The sequence below is a fragment of the Balaenoptera ricei genome, chromosome 10, assembly GCF_028023285.1.
Source record: "Balaenoptera ricei isolate mBalRic1 chromosome 10, mBalRic1.hap2, whole genome shotgun sequence".
NCBI classification, from domain to species: Eukaryota; Metazoa; Chordata; class Mammalia; order Artiodactyla; family Balaenopteridae; genus Balaenoptera; species Balaenoptera ricei.
In genome coordinates this window covers 98,273,396-98,287,465 of record NC_082648.1, presented here as the reverse complement: position 1 = coordinate 98,287,465, position 14,070 = coordinate 98,273,396, and the positions used below count along the sequence as shown (strand labels likewise).

Below are 14,070 nucleotides of genomic sequence, written 5' to 3'. Positions count from 1 at the left end.
GTCTTTTTTTTTATATAGGGTCTGTTGGGGAAAGAGAGGTGGATTCAGAGTTAAGGGGAGGCTGCCTGAGGAAGGCACCATCTTTGGGAAGGGGACTAGGACCCAGAAACATCAGCTGAGGGAAGAAGAATGGGATTTAGGCAGGCTCTTGGGAACAAAGATGAAGATGTGGCTGTAAAACGGGATAAAAAAGGTAGAAAGATCAGGGCCTCCTTCTACTTATGGTCTAACATACCTCAGGGATAATTTTTATTCCCCAGTTCTAACAATTAAATCCCTATGAGACCCAAAGCAGGCTCTCAGCTCACTTCAGGATTATTTTAATTTTTGAGTGGGAGGGTGGTGGCGATAGGAGGGTATGGAAACTGTGAAACTGTATTCCATTTTATGGTAGGTATGAGAAAAACCCTAAATGGAGGGAAACTTTGGTAGTAAGTAAAAAAGAAAGTTTAATTTTTAAGGCTTTGGCAGAGAAAAAAGGAATGTGATTCTGAGAAGAGACCTAGTACAAATTAAAAAAAAAAGAAAGAAAAATCTAACGGATTTTCAGTTTTCCAATAGAAATACCACTTAACATACAGAGCAGCTTGTTTCGACAGCTCAACTGGTCCTTGGCGTCACAAGTATTAAGAACTGTGGCCAGGCCCAGGAACCCAACCACTGTGTTCCAGCAACCACAGAGTCTGGATTTTTTTAGGAAAATGCCAATTTTCTCATCTGTTGTCCTCATAAATCATCAAAAAGTCCTATAAATATACTTATATGCCAAAATCCTTTCCTAGACAGTATACTGGTTTAGAAAATATGGACACTATTCTACTATCAAGAACTCTATTTCTATGGTAAAGTATAATTTATATTCCAAACAAGTAATTTATAGAGATACTTCCAAAATAATGCCTACCTCTGGGTTAGGAACTGGCTGGAAGTACAAGGGGGGAACACCGTTCTCTCTAACTAATTAAAATAATTACAGCTAACAGTAGTTTCTCTCAGTTTATTTTATAAATCACTACAAAGTTCCAGACTATATTCTCTTTGAAATGCTTTTTGATTAGAAATATGTGACAGTAATGTCTACTCATCTGAGAATTTGTTTTCCAGAACTAAGTTTCCTAAGAAACTAGTACCATCTTTATTAGTCTTCACTGTGTGACATACTTTGGTCTGGTGGTCCAATAAAACGAAACAAAACAATAAAGAAACCAGTCATTAGAGAACCTCCCATCAAGCCTTGGCCTCTCCATGACCCTTATCTTCCCCCATGTTATCATAATCACATCTGATTCCCTTCATCCAGGGCAGTGGTCCTCAACCTGGGACATATACTGTGGTCACCTGCAGAGCTTCCCTAAATACATTGATCTGCTAGGGCTGTGGCCTGGGATCATGAAGGTTTGGGAGGAGACTGGGCTTGCGTATTTTGACAAGTCTATGCAAATGATTCTAGTGCATATGCTAGCAGAGAACAACATATTTAAGTGGGTGAGGTTAGGAGCTACAACACTGGTCTCAAGGAATTAAGTCTCCCATTTTTAAGGAGAACTGACCAAAAGTATGACCACTGATTATGCAAGACTGCATAATCAAAATGAACAAAAGAGAAAGAACTGAATACACGCAGACCATTAGAGGTCGAGAAGGACCTCAGGGACATCTGCTTCTGTTTACAACACATCACAATTTTGTAAGAGGTAAAGTGCATTATCTTTTTTAAAAACATATTCCAGGCTCTAGTTCAGAAGATAGCGTGAGCATCCTAAATATAGCACTCATTTTCAGACTCAGTGCCTATCACGGATCAAGGTGGTTAACAAGCCTCTGCAGTTCCCATCTGTAAAGTAGGGACCAGTGTGCTGCTTTTGCTACTGTTCTAAGAAAAATTTTGAAAAGGTTCAGTTCAAAATCATGACCTCTTTACTTTCAAAACAAGGTATTACACCGTCTAATCTCTCTTGCCTCCCCAAAAATGTAAGGCCAACTAGAAACACTAAGTACTTTTAATTTGTCATTACTGCTCTTCAGTGACTGCAAACAGCCAACCTTAATTACTCTACACCCACTCTCACGAATCAAGTGGATTGGAGGCTGAGTCAGCAAAGTGTAAAATCTAAACACAAAAGAGCATAAATCTAAAAAGGAAGAAAAAAAATCTTACCTTTGGTTTTTTGTTCCGTGACCTGCAAAATAAAGAGACGTAAGTAAATGAGACTTGCTTTCTAATTCTGTATTGTATTGTAAGACTACTTTAATTCTGATATTAGTAATTCAAGGTGTCAGATACATAGGCATACCTAAAATTCAGAAAAAGTCAGTTCAGACATCCTTCTAAAGACAATGGCCATATGTCCAGCTATAACTTACATGACCACCATTACGAAAGATTCTAAAAATTAAGACAAAAAAGCATTCTGCTCTCGTTAAATGAGGTCCTTGCACTGGGAATGCTATTTCCCATTTGGACTGCAATGACTAGAGAAAAGCCAATGGATGAGGCCCAGAAACAAAATTAACCACAGAGACAAAAAGATTTACCTATGAGTATGGACTCAAACACTTGACTTCAAATCTCGAAAGCAAAGTTTAAGGGGCCACGCTCAGAGGTATCAGAGATCACGGTAGGAAAGCTGGATTCAAAACCAAGCTATGCCACTTCCTGGCTAAGCGATCTCAGTTTTTAATTTATCTTTTGAATGAAGATAATAACAGTATCTCCTTTGCAGAAAAGGATGCTGTAAGGATTAAATCAGATAACCTACACCAATGCTTAATGACTGCTATTATTATCAAAGTTTATAGAAAATAATGTGAAACAGAGAAATATTCAATAAGATTGAAATATATAAATTTTGAACAAATACAGATTGCTTTGTTGAAAGTATTTCTTTATATAGTAACTAATACATTTCTGGAAGTGATTAACTGAAAAGGTTGGATATGCTGAATATAATAATGGGTTTTTGGAGAGTTTGGAAATGATGACTAGGAGCCGCACGGAAAACTGCTTCTGCTATTAAGAGGGGAAAATAAAGGAGAGCATCTAATTATACATGCCCTATAATATTTAAGCAAAACCACAAAAGGTCATGAATAAGAAAAATATTCCAAAGGAAATGCACCAAAATTCCAATAGGGGTTAAATCACATTATTGAGATCATGGGTTATTTTGACCCCTTTTTCCCAATTGTTAAATCTTCCAAAAAAGATTTTTATATTAGTTCTCCGACTTCTGTCACAAAAATATTCATATAGAAGAGGTTTAATTATTTGTGGCTGGTAATCATACTAAGTTACTGCTTTGGGTGTTCGTGAAAACATGGTCATCTTTGGAAGGTCTGTCCTGTGGCTAACCAGCCCCTTCAAAACGGATTCCAGCGCACCACTGAGTTAAAACAATCCACTTGGATGACCTCCTGGAGTGTTTCTTACATTCTTGCATTAAAAGACAAGCTAATTCTGCTGTACTGAATCTGTGGTAGGCAGCCTCTTAAAATGAATGTGTTTCCCAGTACTAACTGTTACAGAGCTCAATTCTACTGTATAATTTTTCTATAAGCCCCCATATCGAAGAATGAACTGATTTGTATCCACATACCAATTCCTTAAGGCAACTGAAGATTTATATCATTGTAAATACTTCTTACAATGCCATTTGGAAGATCAGTTATACAGGAAGTCACTTCAATGCCTTCCCTAGCTGTAAGCAACAAACCCAACTAATGTCAAATGTGTCTTATAATGTGGGTTCTGTTAAAAGAACTACCCCCAGACGGTGAGAAGCTGGATGATCAAAACATATGTTCTGCCAACGCTAAACAATGATTCTTTAGCAGCAGCAGACTAACGAATGTGAGTGAAATCCTTCTCTGACACCTCTCTCGTGAGTGAAATCTAACAGTTTACTCAGGGATGGTTCTAGAAAGAGCAAACTGCCATAACCACTGAGCATAATGGAAAAGAAGCTCGTGCTTAATTTCTATGTAGAAATAACTTAATTTAGCTAAATAAAAGTCAGTTCTTCAGGAAAATTATGTTGCCAGCATCCATTCTTGACCATTCACTTATTTTTTTTAATACATTTAATTTATTTATTTATTTATGGCTGTGTTGGGTCTTCGTTGCTGCGAGTGGGGGCTACTCTTCGTTGTGGTGCACGGGCTTCTCACTGCGGTGGCTTCCCTTATTGTGGAGCATGGGCTCTAGGCACACAGGCTTTAGTAGTTGCAGCACACAGGCTCTAGAGCGCAGGCTCAGTACTTGTGGCACACGGGCTTAGTTGCTCCACAGCATGTCGGATCTTCCCAGACCAGGGACCGAACCCATGTCCCCTGCATTGGTAGGCGGATTCTTAACCACTGTGCAACCAGGGAAGTCCTGACCATTCACTTCTTTTTTTCTTTTTTTTTTTTTAAACATCTTTATCAGAATATAATTGCTTTACAGTGTTGTGCTAGTTTCTGCTGTATAAAAAAGTGAATCAGCAATATGCATTCGTATATCCCCATATCCCCTCCCTCTTGCATCTCCCTCCCACCCTCCTTATCCCACCCCTCTAGGTGGTCGCAAAGCACCGAGCTGATCTCCCTGTGCCATGCAGCTGCTTCTCACTAGCTATCTATTTTACATTTGGTACTGTATATATGTCAATGCTACTCTCTCACTTCGTCCCAGTTTACCCTTCTCCCTCCCCGTGTCCTCAAGTCCATTCACTACGTCTGTGTCTTTATTCCTGTCCTGCCCCTAGGTTCATCAGAACCTTTTTTTTTTTTTTTAAGATTCCATATATATATGTTAGCATATGGTATTTGTTTTTCTCTTTCTGACTTACTTCACTCTGTATGACAGACTCTAGGTCCAGCCACCTCACTACAAATAACTCAATTTCGTTTCTTTTTATGGCTGAGTAATATTCCATTGTATATATGTGCCACATCTTTATACATTCATCTGTCGATGGGCACTTAGGTTGCTTCCATGTCCTGGCTACTGTAAACAGTGCTGCAATGAACACTGTGGTACATGATTCTTTTTGAATTATGGTTTTCTCAGGGTATATGCCCAGTAGTGGGATTGCTGGGTCGTATGGTAGTTCTATTTTTAGTTTTTTAAGGAACCTCCATACTGTTCTCCATAGTGGCTGTATCAATTTACATTCCCACCAACAGTGCAAGAGGGTTCCCTTTTCTTCACAACCTCTCCAGCATTTATTCTTTGTAGATTTTTTGATGATGGCATTCTGACCGGTGTGAGGTGATAGCTCATTGTAGTGTTGATTTGCATTTCTCTAATGATTAGTGATGTTGAACATCTTTTCATGTGTTTGTTGGCAATCTGTAGATCTTCTTTGGAGAAATGTCTGTTTAGGTCTTCTGCCGATTTTTGCATTGGGTTGTTTGTTTTTTTGATATTGAGCTGCATGAGCTGCTTGTGTATTTTGGAGATTAATCCTTTGTTGGTTGCTTCGTTTGCAAATATTTTCTCCCATTCTGAGGGTTGTCTTTTCGTCTTGCTTATGGTTTCCTTTGCTGTGCAAAAGCTTTTAAGTTTCATTAGGTCCCATTTGTTTATTTGTGTTTTTATTTCCATTTCTCTAGGAGGTGGGCCAAAAAGGATCTTGCTGTGATGTATGTCACGGAGTGTTCTGCCTATGTTTTCCTCTAAGAGTTTTATAGTGTTTGGCCTTACATTTAGGTCTTCAATCCATTTGGAGTTTATTTTTGTGTATGGTGTTATGGAGTGTTCTAATTTCATTCTTTTACATGTAGCTGTCCAGTTTTCCCAACACCACTTATTGAAGAGGCTGTCTTTTCCCCATTGTATATTCTTGCCTCCTTTGTCAAAGATAAGGTGACCATAGGCGCGTGGGTTTATCTCTGGGCTTTCTATCCTGTTCCATTGATCTATATTTCTGTTTCTGTGCCAGTACCATACTTTCTTGATTACTGTAGCTGTGTAGTATAGTCTGAAGTCAGGGAGCCTGATTCCTCCAGCTCCGTTTTTCTTTCTCAAGATTGTTTTGGCTATTCGCAGTCTTTTGTGTTTCCATACAAATTGTGAAATTTTTTGTTCTAGTTCTGTGAAAAATGCCACTGGTAGTTTGATAGGGATTGCACTGAATTTGTACATTGCTTTGGATAGTATAGTCATTTTCACAATGTTGATTCTTCCAATCCAAGAACATAGTATATCTCTCCATCTGTTTGTATCATCTTTAATTTCTTTCATCAGTGTCTTATAGTTTTCTGCATACAGGTCTGTTGTCTCCTTAGGTAGGTTTATTCCTAGGTATTTTATTCTTTTTGTTGCAATGGTAAATGGGAGTATTTCCTTAATTTCTCTTTCAGATTTTTCATCATTAGTGTATAGGAATGCAAGAGATTTCTGTGCATTAATTTTGTATCCTGCTACTCTACCAAATTCATTGATTAGCTCTAGTAGTTTTCTGGTATCATGTTTAGGATTCTCTATGTATAGTATCACGTCATCTGCAAACAGTGACAGTTCTACTTCTTCTTTTCCGATTTGGATTCCTTTTATTTCTTTTTCTTCTCTGATTGTTGTGGCCAAAACTTCCAAAAGTATGTTGAATAACAGTGGTGAGAGTGGGCAACCTTGTCCTGTTCCTGATCTTAGAGGAAATGGTTTCAGTTTTTCACCACTGAGAACGATGTTGGCTGTGGGTTTGTCATATATGGCCTTTATTCTGTTGATGTAGGTTCCCTCTATGCCTACTTTCTGGAGAGTTTTTATCATAAATGGGTGTTGAATTTTGTCAAAAGCCTTTTCTGCATCTATTGAGATGATCATATGGTTTTTATCCTTCAATTTGTTAATATGGTTTATCACATTGATTAGTTTGCGTATATTGAAGAATTCTTGCACTCCTAGGATAAACCCCACTTGATCATGGTGTATGATCTTTTTAATGTGTTGTTGGATTCTGTTTGCTAGTATTTTGTTGAGGATTTTTGCATCTATGTTCATCAGAGATATTGGTCTGTAGTTCTCTTTTTTTGTGACATCTTTGTCTGGTTTTGGTACCAGGGTGATGGTGGTCTCATAGAATGAGTTTGGGAGTGTTCCTCCCTCTGCTATATTTTGGAAGAGTTTGAGAAGGATAGGTGTTAGCTCTTCTCTAAATGTTTGATAGAACTTGCCTGTGAAGCTATCTGGTCCTGGGCTTTTGTTTGTTGGAAGATTTTTAATCACAGTTTCAATTTCAGTGCTTGTGAATGGTCTGTTTATATTTTGTTTCTTCCTGGTTCAGTCTCAGAAGGTTGTGCTTTTCTAAGACTTTATCCATTTCTTCCAGGTTGTCCATTTTATTGGCATATAGTTGCTTGTAGTAATCTCTCATGACGCTTTGCATTTCTGCAGTGTCAGCTGTCACTTCCCCGTTTTCATTTCTAATTCTGTTGATTTGAGTCTTTGCCCTTTTTTTCTTGATGAGTCTGGCTAATGGTTTATCAACTTTATCTTCTCAAAGAACCAGCTTTTAGTTTTATTGATCTTTGCTATTGTTTCCTTCATGTCTTTTTCACTTGTTTCTGGTCTGATCGTTATGATTTCTTTCCTTCTGCTAACTTTGGAGTTTTTTTGTTCTTCTTTCTCTAGCTGCTTTAGGTGTAAGGTTAGGTTGTTTATTTGAGATGTTTGTTTCTTGAGGTAGGATTTTATTGCTATAAACTTCCCTTTTAGAACTGTTTTTGCTGCATCCTATAGGTTTTGGGTTGTCGTGTTTTCATTGTCATGTGTTTCTAGGTATTTTTTGATTTCCTCTTTGATTTCTTCAGTGATCTCTTGGTTATTTAGTAGTGTACTGTTTAGCCTTCACGTGTTTGTATTTTTTTTACAGATTTTTTTCCTGTAATTGATATCTAGTCTCACAGTGTTGTGGTCGGAAAAGATACTTGATACGATTTCAATTTTCTTAAATTTACCAAGGCTTGATTTGTGACCCAAGATATGATCTATCCTGGAGAATGTTCCATGAGCACTTGAGAAGAAAGTGTATTCTGTTGTTTTTGGATGGAATGTCCTATAAATACCAATTAAGTCCATCTTTTTTAATGTATCATTTAAAGCTTGTGTTTCCTTATTTGTTTTCATTTTGGATGATCTGTCCATTGGTGAAAGTGGGGTGTTAAAAGTCCCCTACTATGATTGTGTTACTGTCAATTTCCCCTTTTATGGCTGTTAGCATTTGCCTTATGTATTGAGGTGCTCCTATGTTGGGAACATAAATATTTACAATTGTTATATCTTCTTGGATTGATCCCTTGATCATTATGTAGTGTCCTTCTTTGTCTCTTGTAATAGTCTTTATTTTAAAGTCTATTTTGTCTGATATGAGAATTGCTACTCCAGCTTTCTTTTGATTTCCATTTGCATGGAATATCTTTTTCCATCCCCTCACTTCTAGTCTGTATGTGTCCCTAGGTCTGACGTGGGTCTCTTGTAGACAGCATATATACGGGTCTTGTTTTTGTATCCATTCAGCCAGTCTATGTCTTTTGGTTGGAGCATCTAATCTATTTACATTTAAGGTAATTATCAATATGTATGTTCCTATTCCCATTTTCTTAATTGTTTTGGGTTTGTTATTGTAGGTCTTTTCCTTCTCCTGTGTTTCCTGCCTAGAGAAGTTTCTTTAGCGTTTGCTGTAAAGCTGGTTTGGTGGTGCTGAATTCTCTTAACTTTTGCTTATCTGTAAAGGTTTTAATTTCTCCATTGAATCTGAATGAGATCCTTGCTGGGTAGAGTAATCTTGGTTGTAGGTTTTTCCCTTCCCTCACTTTAAGTATGTCCTGCCACTCCCCTCTGGCTTGCAGGGTTTCTGCTGAAAAATCAGCTGTTAACCTTATGGAGATTCCCTTATATGTTATTTGTTGCTTTTTCTTTGCTGCTTTTAATATTTTTTCTTTGTATTTAGTTTTTGATAGTTTGATTAATATGTGTCTTGGCGTGTTTCCTTTTGGGTTTATCCTGTATGGTACTCTCTGTGCTTCCTGGACTTGATTGACTATTTCCTTTCCCATGTTAGGGAAGTTTTTGACTATAATCTCTTCAAATATTTTCTCAGACCCCTTCTTTTTCTCTTCTTCTTCTGGGACCCCTATAATTTGAATGTTGGTGCATTTAATGTTGTCCCAGAGGTCTCTGAGACTGTCCTCAATTCTTTTCATTCTTTTTTCTTTAATCTGCTCCCTGGCAGTTATTTCCACCATTTTATTTTCCAGCTCACTTATCTGTTCTTCTGCCTCAGTTATTCTGTTATTGATTCCTTCTAGAGTATTTTTAATTTCAGTAATTGTGTTGTTCATCACTGTTCGTTTGCTCTTTAGTTCTTCTCGATCCTTGTTAAATGTTTCTTGTATTTTCTCCATTCTGTTTCTGAGATTTTGGATATCTTTACTATCATTACTCTGAATTCTTTTTCAGGTAGGTTGCCTATTTCGTCTACATTTGGTCTTGTAGGTTTTTACCTTTCTCCTTCGTCTGTAACATATTTTTTTGTCATTTCATTTTTTTTTTTTTTTGATGGGTGGTGCTGTATTCCTGTCTTACTGGTTGTTTGGCCTGAGACGTCCAGCACTGGAGTTTGCAGGCAGTGGGATAGTGCTGGGTCTTGGTGCTGAGATGAGGACCTCTGGGAGGCCTCACTCCGACTGATATTCCCTGGGGTCTGAGGTTCTCTGTTAGTCCAGTGGTTTGGACTCGGAGCTCCCACCACAGGAGCTCAGGTCGGACCTCCGGCCTGGGAACCAAGGTCCTGCAAGCCCGTTGTTGGGTGTTCCTCCCATCCCCTTAGGTGTCCGTGGTCCCCCACTGGTGCCTGGTAGGTGCCCTAGTTGTGAGGAGATGTGAATTCTGCATCCTCCTAGTATGCCATCTTGACTCCGCTATCCCCATTCATTTATTAAACAAACATTTTTTGAGTAACACTTTTGCACTGGGCACTGTCCTAGTCACTGGAAATACAAATATGAATAAAATCTCGAGAAACTTAAGAGCCAGTCTAATGCGGCAGACAGAAAGAGATGATTGTAAAGCAATGGGGTAGGCTGAGAGAAAGACGTGGAAGCACGAAGAAGAGGCACCACAAATGTTTGCTGACTGAATGAATGAATGACCCCATTATAGAACCTCTGGCACATTCTCTACCATTCTTTGCATTATAGCACATTTTATGCCTCCTAGTTGAGGTGCTGTCTCTACTGTGAGGTCAGAAACCACTAAGACAGTCACATGGTGAGCTTTGTGCTCGCTCCTTAAAAGTGCTAAATCAGAATCTAATTCTGAAATTACACAATGGTTCAGTATGATAAAACAATATCAAAGGACATGTGTTAAGCCTAGATCCTGTGTCAGCCAATCTAGAACATTTCTGAACAAAAATGAGTGAATTTTTATTGTTCATAGTTAACCATCTGAAATTTCATTTATGGTGATTTTCCTCTTTGCCGTAATTTTTAAACCAGTTCTTAATGCAGATGCAAGTACATTGGGGAGACTGTCCAGCTGTATATACGAAATTCTCTGCATAAATAATCCCAATTCACTCTTGAATAAATCCACACCATCTTTTATTTTAAATCATTTTTCTTATTAGTAGGATCCACAACGAAGGTTTACAGATGCACATTTTATTAATCACTTCTAGTATTGACATTTCAGGTTAAAAAACATTGTTATCTATGTGAAGAATGAGGATGAACTGTACATTGCCTGCATCTTCTTGTAACCAGCCTTTGTTCAAGTTCCCCAGTGGCCAGCTTATAACCACGTATTCCCACAGACAGCAAAATCCAATTTTTGTACCAATTTAGTAGATGAAATGTGAATGCCCTAAAGAAAGCAAGCCTTGGGGCTTCCCTGGTGGTGCAGTGGTTGAGAATCTGCCTGCCAATGCAGGGGACATGGGTTCGAGCCCTGGTCCGGGAAGATACCGCATGCCACAGAGCAAGCCCGTGCACCACAACTACTGAGCCTGTGCTCTAGAGCCCATGAGCTACAACTACTGAGCCCACGTGCCACAACTACTGAGCCCGCATGCCGCAACTACTGAAGCCCGCATGCCTAGAGCCCGTGCTCCACAACAAGAGAAGCCACTGCAGTGAGAAGCCCACGCACCGCAACAAAGAGCAGCCTCCACTTGCTGCAACCAGAGAAAGCTCACGTGCAGCAACGAAGACCCAAGGCAGCCATAAATGGAAGGAAAGAAGGAAGGAAGGGAGGGAGGGAGGGAGGGAGGGAGGGAGAAAGGAAGGAAGGAAGGAAAAGAAAGAAAGCCTTCACTGAGGTTCACTGTCCAATCACTCCTGTAGGAAGGTCAGTGCATGTGGGTACAGGGGCAATGCCCCTGATACCCTAGAGCTGGTGGACCCGCACATCACAACCTTGGTAACGCGGAAGGTGGCTGTATCCACCAAGTATAAAAAAAAGCCTCTGGGTCGTCATCTGACATTTTTATTCAGACTCTTTACTGTCATTTTAGGCAGTTCCAACAAGCTCAGATTAGAAGCAGGTACCCTGACAGCACGAAGATGTGATGGTGAGCACGCCACTATTAATAGAACCAGAAACACAATTAAAAGCAGACAAAACCTTAAAGAGCACAGTAGTCTATTACAGCACCAAACAATAATAAATATTCCTTTTAATTAAGTCTTGAAGAAAAGATAAATTACATTTCACATGTTTAATGTGGCAGCGTCATATGCAATCCAATTCAGAAAATATTTCCACTGTTTTTTTTGTGCCAGCACTCCCAAATGATTTCAATAATTCAAAGAACAGAATTATGGGAAACACTCTATCCAATAGTGCTGGGGTAACCTGCAGTGTCCCTTGAGTTCGAATGCCTAGAGTCTGTTTCTAAATCTAGAGTTCCCTCTGAAGCTGGTAACTGTTTCCCCTCCTAAACTTAGCTTCAGTAAGCTGGCTCCACAGCAGGGACCCTCAGACCTGCCTCATACTGAGGCCCTGCTTCCCAAGTGCTGCAGGTAGCGGTAACAAGAACCAGAGGCAAAGTGGTTCTGCCAGGCACTTTGCAAAGGCAGAAATGCAGCCGTGCTGAGCCAGAGTCCGCAATGAGGTGGGCGAAGTTAGCTCAGACAGTGGCCAGGGCAGAGGGGCACGCTCTTCAGCAGAGGGGGCAGGGCAGGGAGGTCTACCCACTCTGTTCCCCACAACCCTGTCAGGCAAACACTTCAACTAAGACTTGACAGTTGACAGCTGTCAGTCCTATGTCTTTTTTTCTTTTTTATAAATTTACTTATTTATTTATTTTTGGCTGTGTTGGTTCTTTGTTGCTGCGCGCGGGCTTTCTCTAGTTGCGGAGAGCAGGGGCTACTCTTCATTGTGGTGCGCAGGCTTCTCATTGCGGTGCCTTCTCTTGTTGCGGAGCACGGGCTCTAGGCACGCGGGCTCAGTAGTTGTGGCTCGCAGGCTCTAGAGCACAGGCTCAGTAGTTGTGGCGCACGGGCTTAGTCATTCTGCAGCACGTGGGATCTTCCTGGACCAGGGCTTGAACCCGTGTCCCCGACATTGGCAGGCTGATTCTCAACCACGGCGCCACCAGGGAAGCTCTGTCTTTTTTTCTTTTAGCATCTCTTTTTCCCCAAGCAAATGCCTCAAAGCCATGCAATACTATCTCCCCCATAGCACGAAGCAAGCCCACCAGATCCTCTCTGAGGGAGGTTTCTTTACGGAATTATCAAAAGGTAGACTCATATAAATGACAATGCTGTAGGTGGACCAGAAGGACAACATCAGGGCAAATGGAAAGCTTTGAAAAGTTATTCTATAAGCTTAAGAAAATGGAGATTAATCATGACACAAAGAAGGAAACAGTACAAGCATTTAAGTGTCGGTAACTCTCTTGCTTTTCTCAGTATTGTTTACTGTTGTTTTCAATAAAGTCAGCTATAGCATTAATTTAACATCTACTTTATGGTAACAAATGCAGGTCTTTAACTTTCTCCCACTTTCAAATCTTAAAACTCTTAAGTAAATTAATGCCTCAAGTAGCATTATTAAGATGTCAGGTATCCAAACCAAGGCAGTTACTTATTCTAGATGCTTGGCTATGTAAAGACAGACTTTAATTGGTAAAACCCACCTTCTGAGTGGCTTCTTTCTTCTTTTTATCCTCTTTCTTCCTTTTCTTGTCTTCCATTAACTGTTCTTCCCTTTCTTGCTCCTTCTCTCTGTTAAAGTAATGTCACACCACAAGGTTAAACATCTCTATCCACAGTCTATTTGTGTAGCAAATTAAATGCTTATAGATGGTAGGCAAGGCAACAAACATTTCATCTCTGACTGAGCAGAGCACAGTATTCTACTTAAGCTAGGAGGATACATAAAACTCACCACATTTAGTTATCCCCTTTATTTTGGTTTGTCACCCCTTTTGCAAAACATGACATTAAGTTTGGTTTTAAAGTAACCCATTAAAGAGAGCCTTTATAATATCTTCCTAAACACACACACACACACACACACACACACACGAGATTAATGTATTTCCACTCAGCAAAGAACCTAATTTGAATATATGACAATATCCAGTTGGCTTCTGACAATATTCCTCACAAATAATGCAGAATATGACTTCAGTTATGGTACACAGGTATTTATCATAATTTAGGTGTTTTCCCATGACATCTTCAGAGCCGTGAACATAAAACCCTATGTTCTAAATTCCGTATTTTTCTTCTGCATTATTAACACTGTATGTTTTACATGTTTTCTACTTGTGTTTTTAAGGCAGTATTGAAGGTCCTACAAATCCATGTATTCCCTATTGGGTGATTTGACAATTAAGATCATCAGGTTTTGCTCTCCTCAATTAAAATAAAAATAATACATAAAAAATCTAGTTGAAGAAATATGCTGAATCCTAAGAAACTAAGATAATGTAACTTATACCTCACATTTGAAAAATAACTGTAAAATGTAATATTTATTCTATTATATATTATATTCTTACATATACTCTAATATTCTAATATATATAGAAAGCTGTCAACTTCTCTGTATTGACTGGGAAAAACGCATAAACAACC

General features: G+C 39.1%; 1 protein-coding gene across 8 annotated transcripts in view; it reads right to left on the bottom strand.

Moving 5' to 3' along the window:
- Window positions 1-14,070, bottom strand: part of TNRC6B (trinucleotide repeat containing adaptor 6B) — a 263,413-nt gene that overhangs the window by 71,008 nt on the left and 178,335 nt on the right. For all 8 annotated transcript variants that reach the window (XR_009505462.1, XM_059937015.1, XM_059937013.1 and 5 more), the window contains 2 exons: window positions 13,125-13,212; window positions 2,159-2,180 (listed from right to left, as the gene is read on the bottom strand). Coding sequence is in view for 7 of the 8 variants with exons in the window: in XM_059937015.1 (XP_059792998.1) it covers window positions 2,159-2,180; window positions 13,125-13,212 (110 nt within the window). In the remaining variant the exon portion in view is untranslated. The remainder of the gene's footprint in view (window positions 1-2,158; window positions 2,181-13,124; window positions 13,213-14,070) is intronic.